We start from the raw sequence: 17130 nt of genomic DNA, 5'->3' as shown, positions 1-17130 counted from the left end.
GCGTGTCACGGGACGCCCGCTGGACGACTCATATGACAAACGCTCATCATCCTTCTTTCCTTTTCTTTGTCTTCTCCCCCAAGTTGGCTCGTCCCGGGTCCCTCTCTCTTCTCTCTCGCGTACCACAGAACAAATCGTAACATTCGGCCTTTGTCTGTTCACTGTTCATCAATGTTCATCGGTTCTTCGTCGTTCGGCAAAATATCAACAATGGCTGCTAACTCGTCGGAGTAAAAGTAACGGACCATATTTCGTGCACTATCTAGTCCCACATTGTATACCGGATGCGTCGCCGCCTAGAACACCTCATATTTAGCGATCTCCCCGACAACTGCAATGCATTCGCAACATATTTGCAGGTGGTATACTCACCAAGCAATTTTCTTCAGAGCCAACAATAACGTACTCGTTCGCCCGTGTCCACATGAGCGTGCCGAGCCCACCAGAAAATGCATCTGCGCCACGTTGACATAGCAATGTTGCTTGCTTTATATCAAAGTTGATCAAATGTTGCGAGGTAGAAAGTCCCGAGAGACAGTAGCATGTGTGATAGTGGTCCTGTCGGCTGCGAAAAAGGAATAAATTACTGTTGAATATGCATCCCGTGACATGAGCACATTTTTTTTCTAACCTTCCAGGCTTATCTAGCAATCCTCCAGATTCTGATTGGCAGCACAGCAAAATATACTCCTGCAACGCCTCTGGAGAACAATTATGATTTTTCTTTAATAAGCGTCTTTGTTATCGTTGGATACGCAATCTCCCCCACACGCCCACTGGCACTTGCCTCTATCAAACAAATAATTAAGATCTACAACAAAGATGATGATGCATCAGAAACACCAAATTCCTGCGTCTTCTGGTCCCCCACTTTCTGAAACTCGCCTTGAACGTCACCTTGCTCACGCCATGCTCGGCGCTGCAATTCCGCTCGCAGTAATGGAAAGTCTCCTGCTCCCCAGAACGAATAGCATCCATCCACAAGTTTGTTTGTTCGTCCCTGGAAGCCACCCTCTAGTTGCATTTGTCGATCCACGCACCATTTCTGTTGTGAATTCACGAGGTCATGTCAGGATGCATAAATATTTTCTCTTTCTCTCTCCTTTATCGTTATACTTGCTATCAACTTGTCCAGATCGATCCGTTTCAGTTCTCCTAACACCTCCAGGGCTGCAATGCCGCAATACGTATAGCCGTTATGTGCTTCCTTTCCGGGATAAGGCCCGATGCCGCCTTCGTACGTTTGGGACCTACAGAGTTGTTCACGCGGGTCATCCAATGGCGTTGGTAAGCAACGAGCATAGCTGCGAAGGTCACACACCTGCAAATGAACTCGGCACAGTTTGCAGTAAGTTCAGGGGTCAGCAAATTGGTAAGAGCAGCAACTGTCAAAGCGCAGTAGGATCCACTAATAAGCAAGATAGAGACCCCGTGAGCATAAATAGAGAGACTCATGCATCCTTCCTTTTTTTCCTTTCGTACCGGATATCAATTTCGCCGCCCTGATGCATAGTGAAGGACCCATCTGATTGTTTCATGCTGAGCAAGAATGCATACAGCGCATCTCTAACGGTTCTCGTTTATCAGTAAATTAATGCTTCACATGATAGATTGATGTGCATATCCATCCTGACCTATCGATGACTTTGTATGCTTCCTCACCGCCCAAGATCGCAAGACTATTCACGGCAGCGTACGTAGTTGCAAGATGCGATATTTGCTCAGATCCACCTCCAAATCCTCCATTTGGCTGCTGCCATTTTGCCACCGTGGCTATGCCTCTAATCACTTTGGTTTAATCTTTTTCTCGAGTTTACAGCTAGTAATTCGCTCATTCAAACCTTGATCGTTCCTCGGGCGTAAGCTTTTCCTCGAGCAATTCGAGAGAATGCAGGATCCAGTACAGAAGCCACGGTTTACTTGCATCCATAACTGCCATCCAATGTGATAGACCAGAGAGGCCTTTTTTCAGATATGCGACGTGCTCCTGTCTTTTCAGAGATACCCTGGAAACGAAAAACCAGGCGTTACTACTTCTTGCTGGAAGCAAGTGATAAGATAAAACGTACGTTTCCAACGGTTGACGGAGCACATTGTGCGGTGCATAGTCTTTGAAAAGTCTAAGCACATTCTCTTCTACGTGTTTCTGCGATCGCGGCTGTCAGTAAAGCAGCTGGCTCCAAGCTAGATCCCGGGCAACAGTGAAATATTAACCTGAGCGATGGACGATTCTGTCGGAAGACCGTCATCGTCGAACTTTAGAAGCGTCAAAGGAATAGGTCCATCAAGTATCCCCATGAGCACTGACTACAAAAACCAAGCAAGTGGAGTGGGGCGTTTTCACCGCGTTCCTCTTCGCATGAAAAAACTGTCCCGACACGCCCACATCATCATCGGAGACTCGCAAAGTAGTGGATATGTGCTCTCTTAGATACAGACCGTATACAAAAGGGGACTATATATACGCTACATACGTGGATACGACAAAATCGTTGATATATATCTATTTAAGTAGCTATAGTAACGAACCATAGCAATAAAGGTCGTAGGGTTCCAATACCTGTTTCCACGGTAACACATCAATGGATTAATTTTATTTGAACTTGATTATTGCTGTTGAAAGTATTCTCTATATAGCCGAGATGGTCAATGTTGAGAGTGTCCCGTTGTGTGTAAACTTTTGCAATTTTGGGCAAGATTAGCTGATCGCCGAGAATTCCACGAGTACACGCGAGGTCGCGAAAACAGCGCGCTTTGTATCTTTTTCGCTCTCCTCCGCAATGACAAGCGATCACGACGACCAGATCGGCCCTGTATTATCAGAGGAAGGACACGACGAAGTTCCCAGCGATGTGACAAAGAACTACTGGCTGTGGAAGAAGAACACACCTTTCCTTTACGACATGTTGATAACTCATGGTCTCGATTGGCCAAGTTTGACATGCCAGTGGTTTCCTGATGTTGAGCAGTACGTGGACACTAGCACATCTCCCTCCTCTTTTGACAATTTACAAACTTGGCATCTTAGGCGCCCTGAGAAAAACTACAAGACACAGCGACTTTTGCTAGGAACGCACACAAACGACGAAGAACCAAATTACCTGCAAATTGCGTCTGTGCAGCTACCGAAAAGTTTAGAAAATGTTGACCCACGCAAATACGAAGAAATAACCAACGGTATATACCTGTAGTGAAGAAATTACCGGATGGAGGCATGTTCTGATATGAAAATGTAACGTACAGAGATCGGTGGATATGGCGGATACAACGATGCACATATAAAGACCACGCAAAAGATCGTCCACGACGGCGAAGTGAATCGCGCACGATATCAATACGAGAACCCCAATATCGTTGCAACAAAAGTTCGAACCGGAGATGTCTATATCTTTGATCGCACTATGCATGAATCATTCCCCAAAGAGGACGAAAAATGTAACCCTGCATTGCGACTAGTAGGCCATGACAAGGAAGGGTAATGAGACAATATGCAAATGCTTTACAAAGGAAAAAGGACAAATTATTGACTTGTATAATGGATTAGATACGGATTGGAGTGGAACCCTCACAGTACTCGATCAAATTATTTAATAAGTAGCGGTTTCGATGGACGAATATGCCACTGGTAGGCAGTCGGTAGTCGGTCCTGTTTGGCAATGTATATACTCAGCAGGTTTCATTTATCAGGGATATTTCAGCAGCATCGAGAGAAGACCGAAGATTATTACCTTACAGAACATACAGTGCACACCAAGGAGGCGTGGAGGTAAAAAGGATGCTTCTTTTCTGTACCACGGATCCCGAAGAGCCTATTGACGTGGAAATTATATCACAGGACGCAGTGTGGCACTGGTACCACGATTCATTTTTTGCATCAGTAGGCGATGACGGGCATTTGATGATGTGGGTGTTGCAACCAGTGTTAGTTCTTCAAAAGTCGTACAGACATCGCTGATAATACCTAGATGGGATATTCGGGGGGATAACACAGGTCGACCGATGCATGATATATGGGCGCACAAAGCTGAAGCGAATTGCGTTGGATTTTGTCCAGGCAGCGAATGGATCCTTGCCACTGGATCATCTGACAAGGTAACATTCAAGGAGGGGGAATGGACACCGATAATTGCACAATCGACAATAACTGCGTACTCTTGGTTCTTACAGACTGTGGCGCTGTGGGATTTACGGAATCTAGGCTCCAAAGTGCATGAGATGCTCGGTCACGACGAAGAGATATACCAGCTAGCATGGTCGCCGCATCACGATGCTATCTTGGCGACAGGTAGTAACGATAAAACAATTCGCGTGTGGGACGTGGCACGGATCGGGGACCTTCAGTCGCCTGAGGATGCACAAGATGGGCCACCTGAACTGCTGGTTAGTAGGACAACCACTATTTTCATATTCTCCAATCGGGTCGGCATGATTAACTTAATACTAACCTTTGAATAGTTTAAGCACGGAGGTCACATCGGTCGAATTACAGATCTATGCTGGAATCCAGCCGAGCCTTGGTGCTTGGCGAGCGCCGCCGAAGATAACCTTGTCCAGGTCTGGCAAATGGTAAGTTGTTCGCTGCTGTTGCTGCTGAATTCACATGTAAAGAAAGCCAGGAAAAAAGAAAATTCACCTTCCTGATAAATTCCACAGGCAAGCACCATTTACAGCCAAGACGACTCGGATGCCAATTCAGACAACGATGTGGAAATGTCTGATAACAGCTAAAAATCTCTCTCCCCTTCTAGATGATTCCCCCATTTTTCTCTTTGCGGCTTGCACAAGGTCCTCTTGCATTCTATAATCTCCACATTCCAAAATATTTATTTTCTGCATCTTATCTACAATATTTTTCGAAGAGAAGAAGAAAGTTACGTTCACTTGTTGCACAAATTAACGGCTTGGAAACCAAGTGCTTGCAAGAATTCTTTCATGTGTTTCAGGTACTTAACTTGCTTAGAAGTGCTGATATTAGATCGTAATCGCTCTCTTTCTTCCTCTGTGTTTCTGACTCATGAGCAGAGTAGCTACACTCATATGTCCAGGATCATTAGCTTAACGCACATACGATTTGGCAACAATAAGGTTCCCTAACCATGCGATCTTTGCGTTACCTCCAGTTAAATTGCATACATCGATATAGATAGGAAATAGGAATGTCTGCCGTATGAAAGCTCGCACTGCTATACATGCAGTGCGAGTATGAGCACAGGACATAAGGTATATATTATGTGATATGTCGAACTACCGTCTTTTTCGATTTAGAACGTCATGCGAGTAGGCATCCTCCAGCATCGAACGGGGTAACACACTAACATGCAGAATGCAGTACTCACCGCTGCAAATACAGTGGCAAAACTAGGTTCAATAATGCAAGTAAATGCGGATGTGGTTTATCCCTACGGTTAATGCATGTACCTGGAAATTTCGATCTGGCTCATGTCACCTTGAAGACTATAGACACTACAAGTTGCATGGCACCATGCAGCGACATACAGCGATATTAGGATGATATCGTTCTTCAAATGCTGCAGGTGGCGTCTTTATCAATCCCCTTATAAATATCACAGTGCTCTGGCTAGTTTACCTTCATCAACGTTTCTCTACAGTGTTCTAGGTATGAAAGTGAAAGCAGCTCAACGAATCAAGTTTAATGTAAAGTATTCACATAGCAGTACAAAGTAATTAGTTACTCTATCTTAGAAGTCATGCATCTCCAGCTCCTTATGCTCGTCCTCTGCCATGATCGCTTCAGTCTTACTTCTCTCCGCCGGAAGTCAGGAACAAGGAGTCGAAATATTTGATCTTGAAGTGGCGATCAATTGCATTAGAAAAAATTGTGGGGATCAAATCCGACCTACAGTTGTTTTACGAGGGTGCTCCAGAATGCGCGGCCGGACGCCCGCTAACTATAATCCTGTCAGATCTTGATCAAGGAACAGAGACTCTTTCCAACAATATGTAAATCTCTTTACCCTTCTCTTCAAAAGCACTTAAAAAACCAAAATTGGCTGTATCACCTTCTGTTGTCGTTCCTACTTCACAAATATGGATATCGAGCTTTGTATTTCCATGAGTTTCTTTGCATTATTTCCATCAATTTCCTCTATTCTCTCCCACTCCTTGTTCTTGTTTCTGCTCTAAACCTTCTATCAGCTGGAGAACCGCGTTTGAACGCAAGTTTTAGGAACCGGAACGCCGCTAACCTCGCAGTAGAATGAATTATGATGTCTTGTGTATCCAGTAAAGTAATATACCCGGGACATCCAGATGATTCACCGTGAGAGCAACAAAGTCAGTGAGGTAAAAGCCGTTACCAGTACTGCGTACATTATGAAGAAAATGGAGGTTTATGAAGACCAAGCGAGGTTATTACATTATATATTTCATTGAAAACATTTCCGGGGTAGTGAGGACGAGCGAAGCGAACGTGAAGCGCTTGTTATTATTGAAACCAAAGAAATAAAATGGCATTATTCATTCTCCTATGTAGGTCTTCCAGAAAAAAAAATGTATTTTGAATGGTTCGGGCAGCAAACTACAATATTACGGTGCACGCAATTTATGTAACACTTTGAAATGTTTCTCAGTGCCGTAAAGGCTGATGATGTCCAAAGACGTGCTTCTTTAGTTCAACACTTAGAGCTATTTATTTATAGTCATCGATGTTATTCTTCATTCATTACGCACAATCCACTCTTCGACTAAACGACTATCATAATACAGATCGCTATCAATATTTGTGCATGTTAAATAACCGATCTTTATGCCTTGGAAATGCAGGGCCTAACGTAATTAACGCTATTCTACTGTAACGCTTGCAAACACGCCGAAGAATGTTGCTTGGAATCACACTGCGTCTTTCTACGTACATGTTCCTATTAGAATCAAGCCAGCTTGACTGGATGCCCAGCTGCCGTCACCAGTAGAGCTGTCAAGCTGCGTCTCCTACGAAGCTATTTCAATCGAAACGTCCACGACCAGCATTAGACACACTGTCAGTGCAAGTATGAGAGGCAGAGAAATCATCTTCGCCTCTCAAGTTGCTAACCTAGTACAAGGTACTCACTGTATACGAATGTACAGAGTGCCATCCAGTTGGCTTGAGACAGGTGCTTGACAATAATCGTTGCTATAAAATACATTTGGAGTCCAATCCTGAAATATGCAAAATCTACCTAACAGTTAAACAATCCCTCACTTTCCGGATGTCCTGAGCATCAAAGCGAAAGTATCGACGAGGCTTAATAAATTGTATATATATTGATGATACTCAATATGCACTATACCTACTGCGAGATTTCGTTTCTAAAGTCGATGTTGCCAGCGTTGCAGTAGTACCTTATAACATGTATCCGTTACTCCTAATATGTTGCAATCTAAGAATCCTACTCATCGCTCGGCGGAGTAGTTTGGCAGTAAAATTTGATGCTCTGATCGATGCTTTAACTTTTATGCAGCATGTGGTATCTTTGTTTGCTGAAATTGCCTTTATATAGGTGGTACATGTGTGGATACAGGAACAATACTTACACACTGACGAAGTCAAGGATGCATCCTGCTGAAAGTACACCTACCGCTGCTAATGAATTTTTATCCGGAATAACGCAACAATCCTGCAGTTTCTTTTTTAATAATGAGAGGAACAGCACTGGAATTCATAAAGTCAAACTACCAAAATCTCTCCATCGTCTCTTCGAGACAATGGCAAATCCCGATAGAGAAACAGCCAACGATAGCTCTAAGCTGGCTTGATAAAATCTGTACTTGGAAGAAAGGCAGAAACAAAAGCATCTATGCCTGGGCCAAGAATATTCAAAGCAACGACTATACAGTACGTAAGGAGACAATAGAACCCCCGAAATCCATTAACTCCTTCCAGATCTTGGATAGTTCAGCTGTCGTGGCATACTGGGATCGCATGCAGGTAATACGACAGGAGAGGCACTCGGCATATGGACAGCATACGATGTAAAATATTATCAGAGAAGAGATTAATGAAGCAGCAGGTTTGTATGTAGCCAGCTCTCGTCAGGGTCATCTATTATATTGATTTTGCAAACAGAATTGAGTATAAACAGCAGAAACAGACAGAATGAAGATGTTAATACGGAAACAGATCTGCTAATAATACGAGAAAAGTCGCACTTTTAGCTCCAGTGCCATAGCCCGTTTTATCGTTTTGAAGGGAAACAAAGAACGGAAATCGACACCACAGCTGAGGCTCTTATTGGTTGATGTCGGTACGTATCGTTTTCTGATGTTTTGTGGTCGTTCCATCGACTGAATTTTCTTCGTACTTTTCCGTTGCTTTTGTGTTTTTCTCATTGTTTTCTTTACTTTAGTTGTTATCGTTGTTGCCAGGTAATCTTTTGATGTGGTCAAGCAATTCCTCCACTTCTTCTGTTACAATGTTCAGTTTCTACAATTCGCCAAAGTCAGTTGCTAGATCGCGTTTATCAAACATGTTCTACCTACTTTAGCATTGGACTTTTCTGATATTTGTGATTTCTTCTCCGCTATATGTACACAGATTGAAACGACCCGCGTTTGAAATGAACATTTCATATATCGATGTTGCGTCGAGCGTCAATGAATGGACTCTTCCTGCCGAAACTAATGGCGATATTTGCGTTGTGAATTCTTGATATCCACAGATTGTCAGCACCATATTGGCAAAGACAACGAAGGGAAGTGCATCAGCAATCGATCGGTGCTTTTTTCCATTTGACTCTCGAACAAAAGGTCGTAGCAAGTTGACGATGGTTCTTCAGCTTGAACCTCTCGGGACTGGAGTTCAAGTCGTTGCAGCAAGTTTCGGTAATATGTTGTTCGGTAAGATCATTGCCGACCGTGGTTGAGAAAATGAGACTCTTGGGACTTGGCTCTGCATGCTTTTTTTGGTTGTCTTGCTCGTCATCGATGCCAGGAGTATCCTTGTCAGGAGAATCCTCTTCGCTGGAGGATTTGAAGACTTTCTAAGCTTGGAAGAATGCAGGTCTGAACAATTGGTCTGCACAGCTGAAGACAATGATGATTTATCACTCCATGACACTCTTTCTCAAGTATCGAAGAGCTCCCATTTTCCATCGTGATACGTGTATAATATGGCTGGAGATTGTGTCCCAAGCATTGAGAAAACTGCACGAGTAAGTCGGTTATAGAATGGCATGTAAAACATGTACTTATGCGCTGTGCCAGTGGATCCTAAACATAGTGGAGGGGGACATCAATATCACTGAGAAATTATTGCAATTTCGACCACAAAGCATAGAAGAGAGCAAAAAGTGCCACAATGCTATTGTTGATTGATATATTAATGCCAGCATAAAGATTCAGGACCTCGTCGACAAGACGTCTTAAATAGTGGTTGATTTGATGCTTGCTGGTTTCCTGCGAGGGAGGTTGTTGATCTCAAGTAGATGGCTCCAACGGAAATGTATGCGTCCGATAGAGAATGGCTGGAACAAATCTACGTTCAACGTCAACAACAAAGAATGGTCGTCATTTACGAAGTGGTAAGTTTGCTCCACACTCGACCATCGTACACGTAGTACGAATAATCTGCTGTAACAGGGCGAGATCTCCAAACGTTGATCCTTTGAACGAAATCACGTCGGTTGAACATTGCAGTTAACGTATGCTTCACGGAGCTATATGCACACATCTTTACCTCTGACAGTACAATGCACTACGTCGGAATAAGACAGACGATGGAGCTCGGAACAGCGAGTTCAATGTCGTCGTTCAATGGCTGCATGTTGGTCGCCGCTCCGTCGCTAAATCCTCACTGCGGAAACCGGAGAAGTCTCGCTTCGGTTGTTAACAGGCGTGTTTGGAAATTGTTGCTTGCATTTATAGCATGCGCAGACAGAGGCGATATCTGTAAAGCCAGACACTATAGGCGCTGCAGGTATGTCGCAAGCAAGCATCAGCATTGCTGCTCGGACTCTACCGCTTCGAAGGCCTTTGTAAAGCGCAATTATTGATACTTTGGTCACCGCTAACGCATATTTGATAACTAGGAGCCTCAACTACGTCTATCTCTTTTGTCCTGATGAGCGACGAAGTGTCATATCAACGGTATCATCGATCTCAAAAGATTGCATGGTAAAGCAGACCTCCCGGTAGGCCCTGTAGGTGAATGGATTCAACGGGTCACCAACGTACGTCTGTTTGGAATATCTTCGCGTATGACTAGCTGATACTATTCTTTTCAGATTGTGCTCGGAGATGATAGTGACAGTCAATGGTGAGCAAGATCACCACCACAAGAATCGAAGCAGAAGTCATTGCAGCAGCAAAGGATGATGGTTTATATACATTTTTTTGAAATTCTTTCGCACTTCGCTTTGACACCAGGGGTTTACGAGATGAATATAAGCGAAGACACATTGATCCACCGGCGCCTACATTCATCTTTACATCGAATCCTCGTCCAGAACAAACAGAGATAAAGAAGGATGATCACAGCAAGTCTAGGATACTCAACTCTTGCTGCAGATTCACTTAGCGCACCTGCCGTGGACGATTCAGGGAAACGGACTATGTACAGACGAGCTCAATATCTATTCATGCAATGGGCACTCCAGCACGATGTGGACATCAACCATTTTTCCTCGGCAGACCTTATTAATTTCTCAGCAGACACCTATGCAGATCTGTACAGTTGCAACACCCTCCATATTTTTCGATCGGCTATCCTACACTTGCAGGTCAACCCGCAATTTATTTGTACCCTTTTTCCAAAAATTAATGTCGCCGCAATTTGTCGTCTTGGTATATGAATGTATCATAAAATTTCACAAAGTGCGACATTACTTTTGGGCAAATGTGTACTCCGAATGATTTACGCCAACTGTTACAGCAATTCAAGCGCTCTACCCAACCTCATCCTTTATTTCGTCCCACAGTTGACCTGTCTCGCAGCCTGCAGTATATCGCTGTTATTCGTTCTGCGATTACCACGCATCTCTGTGATCTCAATGTCAAGACAGCGTCCTGCTCGCGTGGCTACCTTTCTTCGACCATCCGACCTGCATTGTATCGACACGAGTGCTAGTGGATTGGACACTTGAGGTCGTTTACAACTTGTGATTAACGCCCCAAAAGAGCGAAGAAGAGACAAAGGAAATCCACCCACCATCCATGGAAGAAGAAGAACAGAACATCGACGTAGATACCTGTATAAATGTCTGTATCTGTAAACTGCCATTACTAACTCTATCTCCTTTTCTGCATTCAAATGAATTCTGCCTATGTACAGTATTATGTTCAGAAAGACACAAGTCCTCGGTTGTAATCGTAAAGACCGTGAGTCTTTAGACAAGCAACCATACATTGGAAACTTTTGCTTGCAAGTGGACAGAATTGGATTACCCAAACAGTAGACGAAGAAATTCGAGTAAAAATGCACGGCCGAACTGTTATGACAGATCAAGTTGCGAAATGGCCGACTTTTGCAGTTACAGTGATCTACAGATAGCTTCTTCATACATATCCCATCCTTTCGCTTGTTCAAGTGTATGTAAAAGGAGGGACCTTTGTATTCGTACCCGTCTGATTGTCTCCATTTGAAAGAACTTTGATTCAGAAAAGAAATTTCGTAATTCATGGTGATCAGTCGCATTAACGCATTTTCAAGGCCTACTTAGAAATTACCCTATATTTGATATTTTAACGGTGATTTCCCATGATGTGGTCCTAAGTCTATGTTACTCCACGCACTGCTCTTCCCCTCAGCACACCATATGCTGAGCTTATTTCAGGCTGACTTCCTTCCAACCTGGTTAACGAGATTTAACAGCATGTGAAATATTAAGATGACCGGATTAAGAAAATAAGGGATGATTTGCTAAATCTTTCATCATTCATAATGATGGTAATTTCGCTTGAGTAACGCACGACGAACCAGTAGAGAGGAACCCGGGACTCGCAACATCTGATGCACTTTCAAAAGATTCTTTTATATTTTTATTCACCTAGATAACAAATGTGTATAGCTGGCTTGCAGTCAACATATTTTCTGAGATACATCATGTTGGTGAAACCCCCTTGACTTCCCATCGCTCAACTCCCCTTCCTTTGTCGGTCTCCCTAAGTTTGCTAGGCACAAGTTGATTCTTTTTAACTGCCATCCATGGTTCAGCTAACGGGATCGATTGCACCTATATGTACGTCAGAGCATGTAAAGATATAACTTAGTCTTGATGAGTATATATGCAGGCATAGAAGAAGATATGGAACCTTGGTGCATACATACTTGTGGTGACTTCAGTTATACCAACGTTTGTTCTTGTTACTAGTTCCGGTATCCCTTCTCGTTTTCCCCTATAATTTCTTCTCTCTGTATTTCATTTCACAGAAAGTTGTCCACAGCAATCTGATCTTCTCCCCTCCTCTTCCTTTCTTCCTTTCTTTGCGTGCGTGCTTTCAGATTTTCATTTTCCAAAGTCTCAAACACACACACGCACACCCCAACCACCACCCTCCTTCCCTTTTTCCTTCACTTCTATTTGCCTCGCTGTAATTATACTATGTCTCTGACGGATAATACCAGCGGCGTCGAGGAGCCCAAGACAAGCACCTCAACAGCGACAGCTATAAACGAGCAGCATGTGACGTACAACGATGATCCTGCCAAGCTTGCTAAGCTCGATCCAAATATTACGGTCGTCAGAAAGAATGGTGCAACATATATTTCACCGCGTGTCGTAGATCCATCCTGGATTGAGCTTAAGGTCGGCGTTCTGCTGCCGTTTCATCAGCAGGGGAATGCGTGGACAAGAGAATTGACACTGAGGTATGCGTAAACTTGTCTTGACAAAGTCCGCGTAACTGACCACATCGCCATGATGGATCCAAATTATACACCACAGCGGCACATCGGCTATCCGTCTCGCAGCTCGAGAAATAAACAGTCAACGCATCATCCCCGGAGCATACATTACGCTCATCGAAAAAGACTCGTACCCAAAGGATGTTGATGGTCAAGAGGCGATTACGCAGGCGGTCTTCTCTACGGTGTCACTGATCCAAGAAGGCGTGGTGGGTGTTATTGGAGACATATCCTCGTCGTGGACTTCGCTGTCTGCGCTCATGACAAGCACTCTTCAGATACCACAATGCTCTTTCACAGCTGCTGCAAGTATGTCTCGTAGTCAGGACGAACGATGCATATACAAATTTGACTCACACGCGATATGACAATTTTTTTTTTTCAGCATCGTTGTCAGACAAAACACAGTATGGTTACTTTTTCCGTACGGTACCTACAAAGTTGATGTTTGCCGACGCGGCATTTCCGTTCGTGACGAGCCAAGGATGGCCCAGACTCGGAATATTATACACCAGCGACGATGTTGGCCAGCAACGTAAGGCATCTTGAGGACTGTAGTAGGAGGATTCTGACTCATAAACGGGTTACAACGTGATAGTCTCGGAAAACCTCATAGTAAAGTCAAAAGCAAACGGTATTAACATCAGAGCATACCAAAAGTTCTACGAAGATGGGCCTGCCAGCGACGTTGCAGGTGCTATCAAGACGCTCATGGAGTCAGGCGTCCAGATAGTGTTCCTGGCTGCCGAGGGTGAGCCTCAGACGACTGCGCTCGCTTTGGCGGCTAGTATGGGCTACGTAAGCAACCACACAGTCTGGATCACGATTGGAGCTATTACCAACGAGCTGTACGATGCAGTTCAAGACTTGAACCATGCTCTTCAATCTTCCAGCGCAGGCAGCAGTAATAATCGCACTACGTCCAATGTGAGCGCTTTGCAACATGCAGTTCAGACAACAAAAAACTTGAATACGCTTGTAGACTTTAACAGCACATTTGCCGGAGGAGTGTTCATGTTTGAGCCTCTGCTTAATCTCACCGGTTATCCACCGTACGATGCATTTCAGCAAAAATGGTCGAATTTGGATCCGAGAGCGTAAGTGTTGAATTGCAAGATATACACGCATTTTCTTCCGCTGACGTCTCTCCATGCAGATATCCATACGGTGGTCGCAGCGGGGTCGAAAGCAACCAAGGGTATGTAATGTGCAGTTGCTCGAAAATGTACGTCAGAGCGCTCATAGAAAATCGCCTCGTTTTAGCATGGCATATTCTTGTATGATGGTCATGGCTTATGGGTTTCAGCAAGCAGTTCATAATTCGACAAATACTACGCTTGCGTTGCAAAAATTATCAAAAAACAAGATGGGAAATCAGCTGCAGCTATCGACCTTTAACACCAGCTTTGTAGGGCCGTCAGGGCCCATGATATTTGATCAGAACGGCGATGTCATGCTCGCAAGCTTCTCTCTGTACAATATCCAAAATGGCAATCAAGTCAAAATAGGCAAATACATTGCAGGCGAACTGACATTAACGTCTCCACCTATCTACCACGACGGATCAAGCACGGTAATTGTTGTCTAAAATATGGAATATCTGGAAAGGGAAAAGGATTAACACTCGACATTTATAGTAGCCGCCTTCGGGAGTCCCCACCAAAGTTGATCTAAGCGCAAGAATGGATTCACCCATGTCGATCGTCATAGCCTGCGTAGCTGGGCTCGGTACGCTGCTTGCGCTTGTCATTATGGCGATCGTTATTAAATACCGCAAACGCAACGTATTCAAAGCATCCAGGTAAAGCAAGCACCCATTCGACGTTTCTAAAAGTCTGACACAATATTTATATGCATTGCTTTTGCGTTGTAGTCCACTCTTTTGTGTACTCGAGCTGCTTGGATTTATCCTAACCTACGCAGCTGTGCTGCTCTTCCTTGCCGGCCGCAGCAAGATTGGCTGTATCCTGATACCTACAACATTTCATTTGGGCTTTTCATTGGTTCTATCGCAAGTACAACATGAATGACATGCGTCGAAAAGGGACAGGAGCATCCTCCCATCTTTGGTGCTAACCTTATCACACTCTCTATATATAGGAACTTGATCGCCAAAAATTATCGCATTTACCGTATATTCAATAACATCTTTGTCACCCGGACCGTTGTCACTGACTGGCAGTTGTTGAAAGTGTCTGGAAGTATGGCACTGATTGAATCGGTAAAAAAAATTTATGTGGGAAAATTGATTGGCACCCCTGAGTACTAACTTTGCATACATATAGATCATTCTCTTGGTTTGGTTATGCACTAGCGACAGCACCGTTATCACTATCCCCGTGACACCCACTGCGTTTTATGTCGGGTGTTCATTTAAGGGCCCAGCATCCTCCGTATGCTCCCTCCTCCTGACCATAATGGCTGCCGGCCAACTTGCTTTTGCAACTTTCCTTGCTATCAAGACAAGGAGTGTCGGCAAGAGTTACTCCAAATACAGCGAGTACAAGCAGATCGGTATCTCGGTCTAGTACGTAAAATGGAAAGAGGAGCAAGAACTTGAAGCAATGCACAATTTGCTAAGCCAACAATTCTTGTGTATAGTAATATATTTTTCTCCGCGCTTATCGGCTTTGTGATATTTTCTGTACCTGCGACCGATTACTACACTCGCCACTATTTGACAGCGACGACGGTGACGTGGGCGACCACATTCTCGTTGCTTGTTTTGTTTCTGCCGAAGCTGCATGTCTTCTTCTTTGGAAGAAACGGGAGCGATGCGTCGGGAGGCAAGCATTCGGATCTATCCGGCCGAATTCGCAAGTCGAATGCATTTTCAGTACCGTCTCCAGTCAGTAACGAGCTCATCAGCTTGAATCGCATGATAAGCAACCCCAACTCCATTGACCCTGCGTTGGCAGTCAATCAAAACGTGTCCCTTCCTTCTGCTGCACAAGAAGAACAATCTGGACGTCATCCAGGAGGCGGAGCACATGCTGTTTTGGAAGCTCATGAGGCGCGTATGCCTGTTCAAGTGACATTCAAGTATTTACCATTCCTTGCAGCGTGGGACATGAAACAAGTAATTTTGTTTCCGAGTTTAGGCTATTTCTCCTTCTTTTCTGTAAGTTTCATCCTCAAACGCGATTGCTATCGCCAAAAATCGGCGCACACGATGTATGTGGAAGTATATTGCTAACCATCGTTCGTGCTTTAACTATATAGGAAAAGACGCAAAAGGGGCAGGTGTTTAGTTTTACAAAAGCAACTGTAGTGTCTGCAACTGCAGAAGCGTGCATCTTTCGCGTCCACGGTACTGGTCTCTTTGATGTTCTGATTCAGGTGGCCAATAGACAAGAGCTTGAACAATGGTGCGCAAGGTTCAACTCGGCAGGTGACTCACCATTGGCTTCCTTCTTGACGTGCTCGAATGGTGGCACGACAGAAATAGACAGCAGCAGCAGTAGCAACACCACCGGGACGCGAACGTTAACAACAGCGCACGAGCCGTATCCACACCCAAAGCAAAATTCAGATTCAAGACGTAATCTGCTTCGACAAGAGAGCAATGTGACTCTAGAGTCGATCGATAACTGCATCCATCAACAACCTGTCGTGTCTGCATCGATCAATGATCATCGGCTTCCTCCTCCTCCTCCAAATCCGTTTTTCACGTCATTCGCAGAGTTCTTGGATTCTGACAAACCACTGCAACCTGACAGCTCAACGTTTAAGAGTTAGCCATCTACTATGCGACTGTAATCTTCCAAAGTCCCAATCACTCTCTCCATCCATGCATCGTTTATCCCGCCGCTCCACGGCGATCCTTTTGTCTCATATTTTGATATGTATGATGTATATTTTCTCTTATTTTCTTTCTTTATTCTCCCTCACTTTCTTTTCGCCGCATTCTTCCTTACTTCTTTCAATTTGTTTGTAAAAACAATGCTGCATGTGGTCAACCAAAGAAATGGCGCGGCCTGCGTGTTCCGAATTTGGGCCCTCCCAGTGTGATCGTGATTCAAGGGCGAGATCCCTCATTTTTTTGTCGATTCGCATTTACCATACTGGGAAGTCCTTTTTGAAGTGGCGGTTGGTCAGGCCATACCCAACCTGTATATAACAGAAGCAGGGTTTATAATGGGTTGGGCATTTTCCTTGGCAAGTCTCTCCCCCCTTTTGCCCTTTTGAATTACCTGCTTCTTTCCGCACTCCTTTTCCCCCGCCTGAATTTTGCTGCTATACATTTTCGCTTTCTGTCTTGTCTTTTAGTTTTTTACTTATCCCTTATCCTG

The 17130-nt window shown here is 44.2% G+C and overlaps 4 protein-coding genes across 4 annotated transcripts; 3 read left to right on the top strand and 1 right to left on the bottom strand.

Moving 5' to 3' along the window:
- Nucleotides 1-158: 158 nt before the first annotated feature.
- Nucleotides 159-2298, bottom strand: VTP01DRAFT_5962 (uncharacterized protein; the record flags this gene model as incomplete). Its single annotated transcript, XM_069384810.1, has 12 exons — nt 159-296; nt 373-565; nt 632-701; nt 788-811; nt 886-1045; nt 1121-1250; nt 1322-1408; nt 1483-1566; nt 1635-1781; nt 1842-2006; nt 2070-2146; nt 2215-2298. The coding sequence occupies 12 exons, from the start codon at nt 2296-2298 to the stop codon at nt 159-161; spliced, it is 1359 nt and encodes a 452-aa protein (XP_069234830.1).
- A 482-nt stretch (nt 2299-2780) lies between these two features.
- VTP01DRAFT_5961 (uncharacterized protein) lies at nt 2781-4728 on the top strand (the record flags this gene model as incomplete). The annotated part of the gene is made up of 10 exons (XM_069384809.1): nt 2781-2968; nt 3029-3177; nt 3244-3475; nt 3545-3625; nt 3688-3766; nt 3836-3903; nt 3966-4092; nt 4168-4380; nt 4456-4566; nt 4654-4728. The coding sequence occupies 10 exons, from the start codon at nt 2781-2783 to the stop codon at nt 4726-4728; spliced, it is 1323 nt and encodes a 440-aa protein (XP_069234829.1).
- A 4709-nt stretch (nt 4729-9437) lies between these two features.
- On the top strand, nt 9438-11062 carry VTP01DRAFT_5960 (uncharacterized protein; the record flags this gene model as incomplete). The annotated part of the gene is made up of 6 exons (XM_069384808.1): nt 9438-9518; nt 9862-9971; nt 10026-10110; nt 10221-10252; nt 10514-10715; nt 10868-11062. The coding sequence occupies 6 exons, from the start codon at nt 9438-9440 to the stop codon at nt 11060-11062; spliced, it is 705 nt and encodes a 234-aa protein (XP_069234828.1).
- A 1474-nt stretch (nt 11063-12536) lies between these two features.
- Nucleotides 12537-16576, top strand: VTP01DRAFT_5959 (uncharacterized protein; the record flags this gene model as incomplete). Its single annotated transcript, XM_069384806.1, has 12 exons — nt 12537-12802; nt 12879-13147; nt 13224-13373; nt 13437-13935; nt 13995-14036; nt 14102-14411; nt 14479-14639; nt 14712-14849; nt 14939-15059; nt 15124-15365; nt 15440-15959; nt 16061-16576. 12 exons carry the CDS (start codon nt 12537-12539, stop codon nt 16574-16576), a joined length of 3234 nt encoding a protein of 1077 aa, XP_069234827.1.
- Between the last annotated feature and the right edge of the window lie 554 nt (nt 16577-17130).

The sequence above is a fragment of the Rhizomucor pusillus genome, assembly GCF_041956525.1.
Source record: "Rhizomucor pusillus strain CBS 183.67 unplaced genomic scaffold VTP01scaffold_27, whole genome shotgun sequence".
NCBI lineage: Eukaryota > Fungi > Mucoromycota > Mucoromycetes > Mucorales > Lichtheimiaceae > Rhizomucor > Rhizomucor pusillus.
The sequence above is the reverse complement of the archived record's forward strand: the minus strand, read 5'-3'. Positions and strand labels throughout refer to the sequence as shown.